This window comes from Caretta caretta, chromosome 7 (genome assembly GCF_965140235.1).
Source record: "Caretta caretta isolate rCarCar2 chromosome 7, rCarCar1.hap1, whole genome shotgun sequence".
Lineage (NCBI taxonomy): Eukaryota > Metazoa > Chordata > Testudines > Cheloniidae > Caretta > Caretta caretta.
The window spans coordinates 16,810,678-16,827,808 of record NC_134212.1 but is presented as its reverse complement, the minus strand read 5'-3'; the positions used below and the strand labels follow the sequence as shown (position 1 = coordinate 16,827,808).

The 17,131-nt window shown below is 45.7% G+C and overlaps 1 protein-coding gene across 3 annotated transcripts in view; it reads right to left on the bottom strand.

Moving 5' to 3' along the window:
- Positions 1–16,537, bottom strand: part of GRM7 (glutamate metabotropic receptor 7) — a 550,274-nt gene extending 533,737 nt beyond the window's left edge. Inside the window, exon 1 of one of the 3 annotated variants that reach the window (XM_048857861.2) lies at positions 15,719–16,537. In XM_048857861.2, the coding sequence (XP_048713818.1) occupies positions 15,719–16,297 (579 nt within the window). In that variant the 5' untranslated portion in view covers positions 16,298–16,537. The remainder of the gene's footprint in view (positions 1–15,718) is intronic. The other 2 variants (XM_048857859.2, XM_048857860.2) reach the window with 2 other exon arrangements.
- Positions 16,538–17,131: the final 594 nt, after the last annotated feature.

Genomic DNA, 17,131 nt, shown 5'->3' with positions numbered 1-17,131 from the left:
CCTTCTTGGCACCAAGGTCACACTGTTGACTCCTATCCAGCTTCTCGTCCACTGTAATCCCCAGGTCCTTTTCTGCAGAACTGCTGCTTAGCCACTCGGTCCACAGCCTGTAGCAGTGCATGGGATCCCTCCATCCTAAGTGCAGGACTCTGCACTTGTCCTTGTTGAACCTCAGATTTCTTTTGGCCCAATCCTCCAATTTGTATAGGTCACTCTGGACCCTATCCCTACCCTCCAGGGTATCTTCCTCTACACCCCCAGCTTAGTGTCATCCGCAAACTTGCTGAGGTGCAATTCACCCCATCATCCAGATCATTAACGAAGATGTTGAACAAAACCTGCCCAAGAACCAACCCCTGGGGCACTCTGCTTGATACCAGCTGCCAACTAGGCATCGAGCCATTGATCACTACCCATTGAGCCTGACAATCTAGCCAGCTTTCTATCCACTTTATAATCCATTCATCCAATCCATACTTCTTTAACTTGCTGCAAGAATACTGTGAGAGACCGTATCAAAAGCTTTGCTAAAGTTGAGATATATCACATCCACTGCTTTCCCCATATCCACAGAGTCAGTTTTCTCATCACAGAAGGCAATCAGGTTGGTCAGGCATGACTTACCCTTGGTGAATCCATTTTGACTGTTCCTGATCACCTTCCTCTCCTCCAAGTGCTTCAACATGGATTCCTTGAGCACCTGCTCCATGATTTTTCCAGGGATTGTAGTTTCCTGGATTCTCCTTTTCCCTTTTTTAAAGACGGACACTATATTTGCCTTTTTTAAATCGTCCGGGATGCATCTGATGAAGTGAGCTGTAGCTCATGAAAGCTTATGCTCAAATATATTTGTTAGTCTCTAAGGTGTCACAAGTACTCCTTTTCTTTTTGCGGATATAGACTAACACGGCTGCTACTCTGAAACCTGTTTCACTAGGAGAGTGGTGAAGCACTGGAATGGTTTACCTAGGGAGGTGGTGGAATCTCCATCCTTGGAGGTTTTTAAGGCCCGGCTTGACAATGCCCTGGCTGGGATGATTTAGTTGGGGTTGGTCCTGCTTTGGGCAGAGGGTTGGACTAGATGACCTCCTGACTTTTCTTCCAACCCTAATCTTCTATGATTTAAGTCTCCCACGAGAACCAGGGCCTGTGATGTGAAAACTTGTTAGTTGTCCGAAGAAAGCCTTGTCCATCTCATCCTTCTGGTCTAGTGGTCTATAGAGGATGCTCACCATGACATCACACTTGGTGCTCTCGCCTCTAAAACTTAACCCAAAGATTCTCAACAGGCTTTTCTCCAGTTTCATATTAGAGCTCTGAGCAATCATACTGCTCTTACTTACAGTGCAACTCCTCCACCTTTTCTCCCTCACCTGTCCTTCCTGAACAGTTTATATCCATCCATGACCGTGCTCCAGTCACGTGAGTTACCCCACCAAGTTTGTTATTCCAATCACATCATAGTTCCTTGACTGTGCCAGGACTTCAGTTCCTTCTGCTTCTTTCCCAGGCTTTGTGTACGGGCACCTAAGATAATTAGCCAATTGCCCTTCTTTCTCACTATGAATCAGGAGGCCTCACTTCTTGCGCCCTCCTCATTATGTTTCCTCCTGTTATCCCACTTCCCCACTTACCTCAGAGAATAAGTCTCTATCACCCGGTGAACCTAGTTTAAAGCCCTCCTCACTAAGTCAGCAAGCCTGCCTGCGAAGATGCTCTTCCCTGTCTTCATTAGGTAGATCCCATCTCTTCCTAGCAATCCTTCTTCCTGGAAGAACATCCCATGGTTGAAGAATCCAAAGCCCTCTCTCCGACACCACCTGTGTAACCACACATTTACTTCCACAATTCGATGGTCCTACCTGGGCCTTTTCCTTCAACAGAGAGGATGGACAAGAACACGACTTGCACCTCAATCTCCTTTAACCTTCTTCCCAGAGACACAGTCTGCCGTGACCCACTCAAAGTCATTCTTGGCAGTATCATTGGTGCACATGTGGAGAAGTAGGAAGGGGTAGCAGTCTGAGGGCTTCCTCGGCAGAGACTCCATCAGATCCTGAATTCTAGCTCCAGACAAGCAGCACACTTCGAGTTTCCTGGTCTAGACAGCAGACGGATGACTCCGTCCCCCTTAGGAAGGAGTCCCTGGCCACCACCAGCCATCTCCCCCTCTTGGAAGTGGTGGTCATGGAAACCCCATCCCTAGAACAATGCATCCCATGCCTTCTGGTCAGTGGAGTCTCCTTCTGATCCTTTCCCTCAGATGACTCTTCCAAACCATTCTCTGCCATAGTACCTGTGCAGAGAGCCTGAAAATGGTTTCTTACCTCTATCTGCATTGTGGTTCTCCTCTTTCTTCTTCTTCTGGAGGTCACATGCTGCCAATTTTCTTCCCTGTTCTGCACTGGCTTCTCTGATTCCTCAGCATGCTGTGCCTGCAGTACCAAACGCTGACTTCTATCCAGAAAATCTTCATTTTCTCTGATGCAACGCAGGTTGATACTTGAGTCTCTAGTCCTTTAACCTGCTCTTCCAATATGGAGACCAGCTTGTACTTTGTACAGACGAAGTCACTTTTGTCCTTTGAGAGAAAGACAAACAAGGCACATCCTATGCAGATCACAACAGCGGATCACTCACTATCCATATTGTCTTCCTTCTAAGAGCCTCTTCAGATGTTGCATTTACTGCTCACAGAAGCCTGAAAGGCAAAAAAAACCATAAAACACACCTCGGTGGGATCTCCCCTAGGTGAACTCCCTCTGTTTGCCTGTTGTCTGCTCACTCAGTTCACAATTGACTGCGTTTTTTAATAAGGCTTCTGGCTCAAAATTCCTTCAATTTGTTAACAAAAACCAAAATGCTAGCCACAAGTATTCAGTGTTGTTCCCAGGATATGAGAAATACAAGTTGGATGAGGCCTTCAAACAACCCTCTAACCTCTCATGAGCTTATCAAAAAGCTCTCCACAGACCAAGACCACCAACTCAGAGGCACCAGCCCCCACCAAAACCTGTAGAGATCTCTACTGCTATGATGATCAACACCCACCACCCCAACAACACCCCTTTTGAAATCCATGGGTTCTACACATGCCTATCACAACCGTATCACCTGAGAGTGAACAATTCTCACAAAGCCATCACTATATCCAACCTCTCAGTCCTCAAAGGAAACCTGCACAACACAAGTCTGGGAGCTTAAATTCATAACTCTGCTAAAATGACAAATTCATGGATTGAATAAAGAAACTGCTGTAGCAAGCCATGAATCCAATCTATAAACCATTAACTGCATCTTGCATCTTTTTCGTCCCCCCCTCCCATGATGGGGGGAGGGGGGAGGAGGAACAGGGGTGTGTGTAAACAGGCCACTTCACCTTCAACAGTCCCCTGAAGTGTGTGTTAACTACTTATGCCAAACAATTCATTCCACATTGCATTTAGCTGTGACACAGAGTACATTTCTCAGACCTCAAGAAGGGCTCTCTGTAAGCTTGTTTCTCACCAACTTCTGTTGGCACAATAAAATAGATTGCCCACCTTGTCTTTACAGCCACAAGTATGCATCTTACAACAGCGTAAGCGTAGCTAGATAAACAGAAATACCTTTCTAACTCCCAAAACAATCTTCCCACCCACTCACTCTACCCTTGGAGAGAACTTACCATTTAGGGCACACAGCAAGGGCTAAGAGATGTTATCTGTCACAGCAAACAGGGGGAATGAGTTTCAGAACCAAGCGTCTCCTGCTAAAGCCACAGCTCCCTTCCCATTTAAATCAGAAGCCTGTTAGTTCAAGTGCCTCAGATGATCACAACACAAGGAGAAAGGTAATCTTTAAGTAAGAGCACTACGAGAGCTTGCTTTTTGTGTGTGTGCGCGCACGCGCATAATTAAGTATTCATTTTAAAATACTCCAAAGACTTTTGCTTATAATGCCCCTTCATCCAGAAAGTCACTAAATACTCCCTTTGCAACACATGCCTTAACATAATATGCTAATCCTTGCCTTAGTGACCTGAAAATGACACAGCGAAAGTATCAATGGTCAAACTATAAGCCACGCTACGTTAGAGAAGAGTCTGGTAGTGTGCTGCTGCAGCAGTTAGAGTCTATTTAAAAATTTAACGTTAAATATCAAGGAAGATATCAAAGGAAGTGCTGACCCTCAGAAGAATTGAGAGATGGCCCCAAAACTGATGACCTCGCTACCATTCTGTATCAGCCTAGTTTTAGGAAGCAAATGTCTCCCAGTCAAACACACACGCACGCACGCTAAGGATACGGACAGACTAGCTGGTGTCAGATCACAATACACATGTGCGTTGGTGTCTATCAGGTTCTGTAATTATAAAGCATAACACTCACAAGCCTTGACATCACAAGTGCTAACATGCTCAATAGTCCCTGAGTTACAAAATAAAATAGGTCATGGAAGCCCAGCCTCAGCGAGCTTGGGCTGTACCATCTATGCAAAGATTCTGCGTTACTTCATGGAGACTCAGAACCGTAGTAGACATTAAAGGCCTGTCTGAGAGCAGAGGGGGTTTCAGAGAGGAGGAACTTCTAACCCAAGCCTGTTATTTTTGAAATCAGTCAGTTTGAATCTTTTTCTAGCCCCAGTTCAGCCACAAAGTCACCTTTTCTCCCTATCTCTTTCAGAACAAAAGACCTTCCTGCTAGTATCTGCAAGATGTGAGCACAGTTGTGTGGACGAAGAGAATGGCTTTGAAATAGAAAGAGTTGCTCCACACAACTAAGATTTATGGGAGAGATTCTGTGCTGGGTCTCTAAGATGCCCAGCAGGTCACATGCAACCCAGAGGGAGGAAGGACAAAGTCACCTTTACACGTTCCACATTCTAAACTGCTCCAGGGGCTGGTCCCTGTTATAATTTAGATACTGCTAAAGAGCTAACTAACTTACAACAGCTTCCTCAGGCTCCTCAGGATCTCCACAGCACTGCTTGTGAGTGCCCTTGACACTCTTCTCCCCACCTCCTAGTCCCCTGTGCCAGGACTTGCAAGGAGGTCTTCAGAAAACAGTCTATATGGCTGCCTTTCATAGCTCCTGCACTGGGGGATCCTTGCTCAGCTGGAACCAGGACTTTCAGAGCCCCTTTATGCTGCTCCACCCCCTTTACCTAGCATGGAGGGGCCAGAGTTTTGAGTGGAGTGTGTTCACAATTCCGCATAAGGATCAGAACCTGAAACGACTTACTCACGTGCTTAATGCTATGCAAATGAGTAGTCTCACAAACTGAATGGGACTAACTCATGCTTAAAGTCAACCATGTGATTAAGTCTTTGCAGGATTAGGGCCTATGTGACGCTATGACCTTCCCCCTCCTCCCTGTTACTCTGGATTTTCACCAGTGTAACTGTTGCCTTCAGGGGAATCAGTCCAGATTTACACCGATGTAACAGAGCAGAATCTGTTATTATGAAACCAGTATAGAATTTTGTGAGGAAAATCACTTTGCCCAGAATGCCTACCCTCTGTCCTATTACTGTGAATTTATTGAATACCTTGCTATTCAAATTGCTCTAATTACATGCTTCAGATCTTCCAATATTATGATCAAATTCATCATATTCCTATCCCTGGGATACTCTCTATTGTCATGTTGAGATTAATTTGCATATACTAACAATAGAAATAGTGGCATCTGATATGATTCAATGTATTGTGTTGGAAGGTTTTAATGCCTTCAGGCAAAACTGATTACTCAGATAAAATATGAAATGTGTTATGTAGTTTTATACTGTTGGCATTGTGGGGCTCAAAATGTGAATATTCTTTATGAAAATTAATGTTTTAAAATGACTCCTGTCTACATGACATTTCAAACTGGTCACTTTACCAATGTATTCTTTGAAGTGAAGAAATTGCACAATTTTGTTTGCTGAATATATATTTTCACTGAATGAACTGCTACCTTTTAATTCCCACATCTCCATCATCAATGGATGCCCTGACTCTGCCAGTTATGTCAGCCTTAATCAACTGCTTGACCTTTTCTCCTGCAAGCACCATCACCTTTCTTCCATGCCATGCAATGTCCCTTATACATGCAATGTCCCCCCCTGAAAAAAAATCCTCTAAAGCCACTACCATATCTTCCCCCAAATCCCTTCTAAAGACTTGTTTGTACCATGAAGTCTACAGACGGCTGTCAGCTGACAACTGCTATGCTGGTGGCTAGCTGAAACTACTGCTACTGATATGCTTCTTTGACTCTATTAACAACAAAATAAGCGTTCGTGCCAAAATATTGCACATAGCTAGTCTATGAAAAAATATGTTCATGTTACTCTGACCCTAAACTCTGTCCCATCTGTTAATTTCATCCACCTGTAACTTGGCATCCAAGATTGCCAACTCTTTGGGGGCAAGGATTGTCTTTTACTCTGTACAGCACCTAGAAAAACAGAGTAAACAATAATAGAGTAAAATATGTTCATTACCTCATCTTGTTAAAATTATTTAGGTAGAACAGTAAAAACAAGGAAAAGCACTTAAGACGGAGAACATAGCTTGTTGAAAAATGAGAACACAATTTGGTGAAAAATGGCAAGATGTTGAATTTGATTCCATTTCACGGGCTTTAAAACTAAAACATTTTCATGGTTTAGTCAAAAAATGAAAATTTTACAATACTCAAAACTTTTATTGAAGTAGTTTTGAAGTTATTGAATTATCTCCTTTACAAAAATGTCTGGAAAGACTTCTGAGCAGGATTCCAAAAAAAAAAAAATGTTGATTAAAAATAGGCTAGGTACTTTCCAGTCAGAGGATGATTCCGTCCCTGCCCTGAAGAATGCATAATCCAGTAGATTCATTCAAATTAGTAATTTGGCATATTATTTGTATTGTTAACTCAAATCCAATCAGATGGGACTCTGCATGCATGCAGGGCTCCCCCTGTGCAGATCTGATTTCAGGATCAAAGTGTATGGACCAATATCATGTTTCCCCACTGGAAATGACGAGAAAAGCAAAGATATGAAGGAAAACTCAGTCTCAATTTGTGAAGTTCTAAATACCTTAGCAATAGGTGCAAGGGGCTTTGTGAAAGCACATTAAACAGGCACTATACAATCTAATTTAAAACAAACATAGGAATCATCTTTCCAAACCACATAGATGCTCCAATATCGGAGGGGAAATTGTCTGGAAGATTAGCATGTTCTTCAAAGGGCCAGTCCCTTCCACTTAATCCCCAGAACTCCTTAAGGAGCCATTATACCACGGTTTTCCCACCTGTTCAGGAGGGGGGCAGCAAACATACAATAGGAACTCCCTGACTGGGTCACCATTACTTCGCACAGGCCAAGAGCTCATAATGAACAGAGTGGTTCTTCCCTAGTTCCAGCCGCATCCACCCAAAAGCTGCAGAGCCTCCAACCCTATCTCGTTCATGCAGACCCACTGCAGTTTTCCAAGGAGTAAGTTGCTTTTAGATTTCTCTTCCATTTTTGATGGCTCTCTCTGAACCTATCATCCACAATTCTTAAACCAGTGATAATATCACAAAGCAGCAGTTAGATGAAGGAGAAAGAGCAGAAGAGGGACAGACACTGTGGAAGTTGCCATAGGCCTGATCCAAACTCCACTGGAAAAGACTTCTATTGACTTTACGAGGCTTTGATTCAGGCACTGTGTGACAAGTTATTCTGATGCTTAATACTTTTACTTCAAAAAAGAAAAAGAAAAAATCTAATAAATTAAAATGACCCTTCCTACCTTACCCACTTTCACCTTAGTATTCCAGTTGAGATGCGTTCCTACCCTGTTATAGCTTTCCTTTCCCACAATCCTGTTAAGGCTTTCTTTTGTTTATGCATATATCCAAATGGTAAGCATGAAAACATTGGTCTCTCTTACAGAGCACTGACGTGTTTACAGAAATGGGAATATATTCAAAAGCATCTAAGGGATTTAGGGGAACAAGTCTCATAGAATCATAGAATATCAGGGTTGGAAGGGACCCCAGAAGGTCATCTAGTCCAACCCCCTGCTCAAAGCAGGACCAATTCCCAGTTAAATCATCCCAGCCAGGGCTTTGTCAAGCCTGACCTTAAAAACCTCTAAGGAAGGAGATTCTACCACCTCCCTAGGTAACGCATTCCAGTGTTTCACCACCCTCTTAGTGAAAAAGTTTTTCCTAATATCCAATCTAAACCTCCCCCACTGCAGCTTGAGACCATTACTCCTCGTTCTGTCATCTGATACCATTGAGAACAGTCTAGAGCCATCCTCTTTGGAACCCCCTTTCAGGTAGTTGAAAGCAGCTATCAAATCCCCCCTCATTCTTCTCTTCTGCAGGCTAAACAATCCCAGCTCCCTCAGCCTCTCCTCATAACTCATGTGTTCCAGACCCCTAATCATTTTTGTTGCCCTTCGCTGGACTCTCTCCAATTTATCCACATCCTTCTTGAAGTGTGGGGCCCAAAACTGGACACAGTACTCCAGATGAGGCCTCACCAATGTCGAATAGAGGGGAACGATCACGTCCCTCGATCTGCTCGCTATGCCCCTACTTATACATCCCAAAATGCCATTGGCCTTCTTGGCAACAAGAGCACACTGCTGACTCATATCCAGCTTCTCGTCCACTGTCACCCCTAGGTCCTTTTCCGCAGAACTGCTGCCTAGCCATTCGGTCCCTAGTCTGTAGCTGTGCATTGGGTTCTTCCGTCCTAAGTGCAGGACCCTGCACTTATCCTTATTGAACCTCATCAGATTTCTTTTGGCCCAATCCTCCAATTTGTCTAGGTCTTTCTGTATCCTATCCTTCCCCTCCAGCGTATCTACCACTCCTCCCAGTTTAGTATCATCTGCAAATTTGCTGAGAGTGCAATCCACACCATCCTCCAGATCATTTATGAAGATATTGAACAAAACCGGCCCCAGGACCGACCCTTGGGGTACTCCACTTGAGACCGGCTGCCAACTAGATATGGAGCCATTGATCACTACCCGTTGAGCCCGACAATCTAGCCAGCTTTCTACCCACCTTGTAGTGCATTCATCCAGCCCATACTTCCTTAACTTGCTGACAAGAATACTGTGGGAGACCGTGTCAAAAGCTTTGCTAAAGTCAAGAAACAATACATCCACTGCTTTCCCTTCATCCACAGAACCAGTAATCTCATCATAAAAGGCGATTAGATTAGTCAGGCATGACCTTCCCTTGGTGAATCCATGCTGGCTGTTCCTGATCACTTTCCTCTCATGCAAGTGCTTCAGGATTGATTCTTTGAGGACCTGCTCCATGATTTTTCCAGGGACTGAAGTGAGGCTGACTAGCCTGTAGTTCCCAGGATCCTCCTTCTTCCCTTTCTTAAAGATTGGCACTACATTAGCCTTTTTCCAGTCATCCGGGACTTCCCCGGTTCGCCACGAGTTTTCAAAGATAATGGCCAATGGCTCTGCAATCACAGCCGCCAATTCCTTCAGCACTCTCGGATGCAACTCATCCGGCCCCATGGACTTGTGCACGTCTCACTGATTTTCAAAAGGATTGTGCTCCTAAATCCCTTAGTGATTTTGAAAGTCTCCCCCTTTTAGATGACCATTTCCAAAAGAATTAATATTGGTAAGGAAAGATGATATTTAGATAAAGAAAACTGTCTATTGACCAGGAATTATACTTGCTGAAGACAGAAGCTAAGGCAACAATTTAGTTCAAAATTTTAAGTATGTTTGTGGATTCTAAGAGAAGTTATTTTTACAATGTGTTTTAAAGAAAGTGTTGATTTCCCCATGCTACATAATTTCATTATCCATTTTACATATTTAGTGAAAGTATTTAGTAATTTTTTCAACATAGTTACTGACTTTCATGGACACTACATTCATAATGAAATAAATTATATTACCTTGTACCATTAGGACTAATAGTAGTGTTGTAATACAACATAAAGTGTAAATAAAAACACTGTTTTGAAATTCATGATGCATTTCAAAACAGTTTTCCATACTGATCCTATTTTATTTTTAAACTGGAAGTTTAATTTACAATTGCCATAATCTTTATTGGCACTTCCTAACAGAATTTTAGTCCAAAATCAATAGGACATATTTAACATATGCACTTATATTTACATTCCCCGCATCAGGTATACCCATTCAATTATTGTCCAAAGTTTACTAAATCTTATATGATATTAATGTTTACTGTCCCTACCAAAGATAAGGGACCCATTGTGCCAGGCACTCACATAGTAAGAGACAATGTCAACCCCAAAAAACCTTACAATATAGAAAGACATTACACAGAGAGAAAGGAAGTATTTTATATTCACTAGACAGAGGGAATCCAAAGTGCAGAGACTAACACCTTCAAAAGTGCCTAAGTGATTTAGGAGCCAGTACCCCATTTTCAAAAAGTGATTTAGGCACTTAGTCTCAAGACACACCGACTTTGAATGACTCTTAGACTCCTCTGTTCCTAAGTCACTGTTGAAAATGGGACCTCAGCACTTTTGAACATTTTTCCCTAGCCCAAGGTCACCTAGGAAGGCTGTGGAAAGCCATCAAATGAACCCAGATCTAAATTCCAGTCCACTGCCTTAATGACAAATCCAGCCTCCTTTAATGGCTACGTTTGTGTGAGAGCAACTGATTGCATCTCTCAAAACTTCACTCAGAATTTGGCATGAGAAATCATAGAAGGATGTGGTTTTATGGGACATGTACTGCCTTTATTCCCTGTGCCTGACTACGATCCATCTCCATGCATGCTTCAAAGGGAGTGTAGTGACCCAGTTTTGACTAGTGCATCACTCTCTCTTTCCCTGAGAGAGCTTCCCTTCATCAGAATGAGCATATTAGCCCAATATGTTCAAGCTGCTTTTGGACTTCTGAGGGATCTGTGCTTGGATCTGGAATAAGAATACAGCTCATGGTATCCTAAATATAAAATATCCAGTCTACTCATACTATCGTTCTAATGATGGTGTAAATCAGTGATAGATGAACTGTCCTTACCAATACTAATTCTTTTGGAAATGGTCATCTAAAAGGGGGAGACTTTCAAAATCACTAAGGGATTTAGGAGCACAATCCTTTTGAAAAATCAGTGAGACTTGTGCCCTTAAGTCCCTTAGATGCTTTTGAATATATTCCCATTTCTGTAAACACTTCAGTGCTCTGTAAGAGAGACTAATGATGTCATGCTTACCATTTGGATATATACATGGACAAAAGAAAGCCTTAACAGGATTGTGGGAAAAGAAAACTATAACAGGATTAGGAACCCATCTCAACTGGTAATGCATGGTAAGGTATGGTGAATTTAACGTAGATTAACTATTCATTGTGTGTTTAATGCTCTTATCCTGGAATAAAAATGCCCTTTTTCCAAGTTAGTGAACTCCATGATGCCAACAAATCAGGAACAGCTATTCCAGAATAACTCATCAGGTAGACAAGCTCTTAGAGTGGTATGCAAGTGGGAGAAAGGAAAGGTCTTTATTAATTACATAAGGAAAATGAGCAAGTTAATTGCCAAGTGTATATACACCCACATCATTTTTCACCAAATAGCATCCTCCACCTGCAACTGCAAGGATGAATTAAAAGTGAGAAGCATTCAAAACACTGTTTACCCAAGCTGATGCACCTGATGGTATCATCTGTGATGTTCCCAACCTCTACAGCTGACGCCAGGGCACAGTACAGAAACCTGCATCGTTAACCTTTATTCACCTCATTCCATGTATAATCTCCTCCCGGGGGCGAGGGGGGAGAACACCACAAAATGTAGCTCTCTGGAGTCATTAGTGATATGCACCAAGTTGTGCATAGGCTGCATGCATATGGTTTGAATATAAAGGGTGCAATACAAGATCCTCTGTTCTCTCCTAAGATACTGTGAGGGAAATGGAAACGTTAATGAGTGGAATTTTCTTTGCACTAGCCTCAACAGATGGAAAGAAAGAGCTGATCTGCATGATGCTGAGGAAAACCTGTTTGTGCTTACTGCATAAAATAAATGTTCAAGAACCGTTCATCCATGTTAAAAATATAACCCCCGTAATGTTGCCAAGGTCGGTGAAACCTACAGTGATCTGTGGAGTACGTGCTGGGTGCACATGCTAAAGATGCTTGGGGAATTGACACAAGTTCCACCTCCCCCTTCCCCTCCCCCCAGATAAACTTACTCCCCACCCAATGCTAGTTTGCATATTTAGGCTATTTTCCTTCTTCCGACCCTGTTTTTAGATATACATCTTCCATTCTATCCTCTCTACATGAGATATTCTGAAATGCAACAAATATTGAGAGTGAGAGAGAGAGAGAGAATAGATTTCTGTGCGATTGGAGCCGTTTAAGCAAAGCAGAACGCTGTAAAATATGTAGTCAGTACAATTACATAGCAATATTTAGAACTTCCTGTTTTTAGCATGCTTTGATTAAAGGTATCCTTGAATTGTGTTATTCTGGACATACATTGTAATATGTAGGAGTAAGTTAGATGTTATTGCATGCATTCAAACTCAGTTACATAACAAAACCGGGAGATCTTACAGACATTGTTTCACTACATAGAAGGAGCACAGTACCAAGATTTGCTTTGGAATGATGCATAAAGTAGGTTGGTTGATTTTGACACAGTTGCTTGTGAAAGCCTAAAGCAAATACTGTTTAACTAGGACCTCGGCATTTTCTCATGTGCATCCTCCACAGGAAGTGTTTCACATTTGTAGTGTAGCTTGAGATCATTTATTTTTCACTGAGTCCCTGTTATAATTCAGTAAGACGCCTTGAATGCATTAACCCCTCCACTAGATCTAATTCTCTCTCTCTCTCTCTCACACACACACACACACACACACACGGGTTATTTGTATTTCTGCCAGTTGTGTGATCTACCAGGTCTGATGTTACTACGAAGGGCCGTTCTATTGTTGTATCTGCAGCTTTAATGCTGTGTTGTAGTTAAAATCCAATTTTGTACCACTTCTTAAATTTGAGCGCGGGGGGGGGGGGTTTGTGGTGGCTGGAGACGAGAATCTCAACTAAAAATTGCTCCTCGGTGTTCTTCAAGGTGTGGCAAAAATAATAATAATGATGATGCTGATGATCCAACTCTCAATCCGTGGAGGGGAGGAGGAGGGGCAGGGACAGCAGTGATCAGCGGCTCACTTTGTGCCTTGTAGGTGACGACTGCCCCTGGCAGCCAGATGGCAAGAAAGGAGCCCCCGTGAGTTCTTGAAACAGAAAAGTGAATTTGCCAGGAGTTCCCGCGTCTGTAGCCGGAAAAAAACAAAAACAAACAAACAAACTTGCCTGTTGCAAAATAACGTGAGGAGGGCTGGGGCTGGGGCTGGGGCTGGGGCGCGAGAAACCCCGGTACCAGCAATGATGTGTCTGGCGGGGGGTGTCACTGGCAGCGCTTCACGCTTCCCCGTCGGAAGCCCGAGGCGTCTGGCACGGAAGCGCCGCGATCGCCCCCGACACAACGCCCATGGCGGGATGGGCCGGCGACCGCGAGCCGAACCCGAGCCAGCCGCTGGAACCTGAGGGCTGATGAAGGCGCCTTCCCCGCTTCCCTGTTGGGCGGGGAGGGGTGTGTGTGTGAGAGAGAGAGGGATGGAAACCATTATGAACCACGGAGCGATCAGCACCGGGTTAGAGGCGAGCTACCCTTTCCATCAGCCCCCCGCGCCCCGTTTCCCTCTGCCTGGCTGGGCACAGCCTTTGAACGATGTGGGCGCTCGCCAGGCTTTCTGCATTACACTCCCATCCACCCCCCCCCACACACACACACACACGATCTCTCTCTGCCACCCCCACCCTCCTTCTAGGCCGATACCGATACTCATGCAATGCGATCCCTCCGAGGGCTGAACCTGGAAAACGCATGGGCGAAGGAGAACGGGGAAAATACATACAAGTGGCGCTGGTGGGGGGGGGGGGGTGCGTAAAACAATGCGAGGTGCCTCAGTGAGCCAACCTGCACGCTACAAGTGGATGCATCTATTCTACCTGCAGCCCAGGCCCCCCCCCCCCCCCGCTTTCGGCGCGGCGAGAGCTCAGCCCCCCCCCCCCCAGGAGATTCGGCTCTTCCACCCTGGACGAACAGTTGCAATCTGCAAAGCGGACTAAAAATGATCTGGTCCTGCTGCGCTTGGCGTTTTGGCTCCACCCTCCCTGCCTAGCTCGGGTTTGCGCTTTTCTCCCTGCCGCTCACAGTACCATGACCGCTCACGCTCGCCTCCCCGACCCTCTCACATTTAGAGAGAAAGGGATCATCCAGCCTCCTGTCCAAAAGCAGCGCCTAATGATGGAGACGCTCCCTGGGCCCGATTCCTTCCCGAACTCTTTGGCAGAGGCTGTGCTTTAGGTTAATCAAATCACTTGCTATCTCTCCTCCCCCCCCCCCCCCAGCACCATCCACACTTCGCCGCATAGATGGGGGGATTTCAAAGCGGCGGCAGAAAAGCAACTGCCTGGATACAAGTCCAGAAGGAAAAACTTGGGGAGAGACTTGCCTCTTTGAATCCTTAAATACAGCAGCGCATGGGCCCATGCAGGGGGATTTCAGTGCAGGGACTCACATAACGGGGGCATGTATCTGAATGAAGCGGGGAGGAGAGAGACAGGAAGCACTGCAGCAATCCACACACCCCAATCCTTTAATCCGTCTTCTCAACTCATCCTTTAGCACTTGAAGGAGGAATTAAAGCCTGAAGCAATCCAGCAGGAGCTGTCCCTACATCCTCCCTGCGCTACCCAGCTACGTGTCTGGACAGGGTTTTAAAGAGTCCGGGGTTGAAACGGACTTAAGGGTTTCAGTTGCAAGGGCTGGGTTTTTCGGAGGGGGGGGGTTACTGAAATATATCCCTCTGCATTTCCTCCCATATATGAATCTCGCTTAGAACGAGGTGATTTCGGAACTGGAGTTCTGGTTTATCTACTACCAGCTGGGAAGAGAAAAATGTCATTTAAAGTAGATCAAACTATGATTTATTGTTTAGCTGGATGAAGATGTTTAAACACAGACCGACTTCTGCAGCTGTAAAGTGGTGACAGGAGTGGAAATTAAAAGGCAAGTGAAATAATGGGGGAAAAAATCAAATGAAAAATGTACATATTCTCTCTCTTGTATACATACACACGCATTTGGTTGCGGCGATGTGCACTCTCATTCCCGTGTAACTCATACTAAACTAATCCAGGGGGCTGTTCGGCGGAACCTGCGGTACCCAAAATGTGTCCTCATCAAAAACCTGTCATATTTCCTGTTTGAAACCATTTGTGCGCGCGCCCCTGTTCTGTTGCCTTTTACAAGCGGGTTTGCCGAGCCATATTTCACTCTACTGCAAACCCATTTAAATCACAGCCTTGTTTTTTTCCACGGATTGCTTCTTGCAAATGGGGCGATAAATCCAGAAAGTGTCATGCACGGTGGAATAGAGAGGGGTGGGGCGTTGTTAAGAGAGAGAGGTAGGGGGTAGGAGTGGAACGATGTTTAGGGGAATTAAAGGGGAAAAAAACACACCTAAATGAAAATGGAGAGTGTAAAAAGTGCATCGCAACTCTGCGAGCCCCTGCTACCCCTGTACAGTGGGGAAGCCTCAGTAGAGTAGACATGACGAAGGGAGCAATAAATCCATCCGTTTCAATGACAAACCCAAAATAAGCCCCCGCACCACCACCACCACCCCCACTGCCAAACAACCTGACGACTCCGGAGCCCCTACCTGGAAAAGCCTTAAGATGTTCGCTACCATAATGGACACTGAACTTCCAGATGCCCCAATCACTCCAACCACTTTCTCTGGCTTGACAAAGACCGGTGGTTCCCCATTGGTGCACCGCACGTCGGAGGTGTCCTTCTGGATCAGCGCCTGGACAAAAGTGAGCGACTGCTCCAAGGCATAGGTGTCCCTGGAACAAGTGTCCAAGATCCGAGCCCCCAGCGTCACGTTGGGCAGCAGGTCCGGGTCGCTGTTGATCTGGTCCAGCGCGTACAGCATGGCCTCGAGCCGGTGGATGCCGTTCTCTTTCTTGATGTCCCCGCAAGGCACTCCGGTGGGTCCCTTGGCGTGGACGGGGAAGAGCCCCCCCAGGGTGATGTCTCCCTCTATCCGGATGGAGTGGGGGGCGTACATCTCCTGCCCGTGAGCTACCGCAGAGAGGAGAAACTCCAGCAGGCAGCAGGGCAACTTGATCAAAGTCAGGAGATGGAAGAGTCTCCCCAGCCGGATCATGGTGCTGCCGCTGCTCGGGCGATGGCCAGATGCCCTGGCGTGGCCAGCGGGGCACCCCTGCGGCTTCATGGGCAGAGGAGGGGGAGATTCCCTGCGGGTGTGTGGGGTGGGGAGGGGATGGGGTGGGAAGGTCCGTCTCCTGCCGTCCGCCCTCTCCAGCGGCACAGCACTGGGGAAAGGTAAGGGTTTGCTATCGCTTTAAAGGGTCGCTCGGCTGCTCTCCTCCTCCCACTCTCCCCACCTCCTGCTCTCACCCTCCCCATCCCGGCTCTCCCGGCGCGTCATTACGCAGAGATGCGGGCTGAGGTAACCGGAGGCAGCGAGGGAGGGATGGGGCTGGGGGGCTCCCGAGGCTCGGCTAGGTCGCGCTCAGCGCCTACTGCAGCCTCTCCACCCGTGCTCTTGGTTTAATTCCTCCCCGCCGCCCGCTGGGAAGCGCGCAGCCAGTGCCCTGCCCTCTCGGTATCTTCAGCTTGTAGGAGGGGGGCTGTGAGAGGGGAAGGAATATAGCTGGCTCCACCCTGCTGGATCTTCGTGATTTTTGGCCCCAAATAGTACCATGAAAATAGAAAAGCCCAGCCACTTCTACTTCCCAAGAAAACACAACCCCGACCCTGATGGATCTAGTCACAAACACCCTGCATCTGGCACTCAGGGCTGCCCAGTTACGGCCCTCAAGCCCCACTTTCCACTGCCTATCCAGAGAGCACCTCTAGCAGCTGCTAGTCCATTAAAAATAGCTAGATCTCACCCCAAAACCTGATCCTGGCAGATTCCATGCTCTCTGCTCCCCGCCTGGCACCAAAAAAAAGTGTGCTGGTACCAAAAAACCTGGATCTGATAGTTGAATCCTGCCAGTTTCTGGCAGCAGCCGTCCCCATTCTACTGTCTAAATGGTAATGA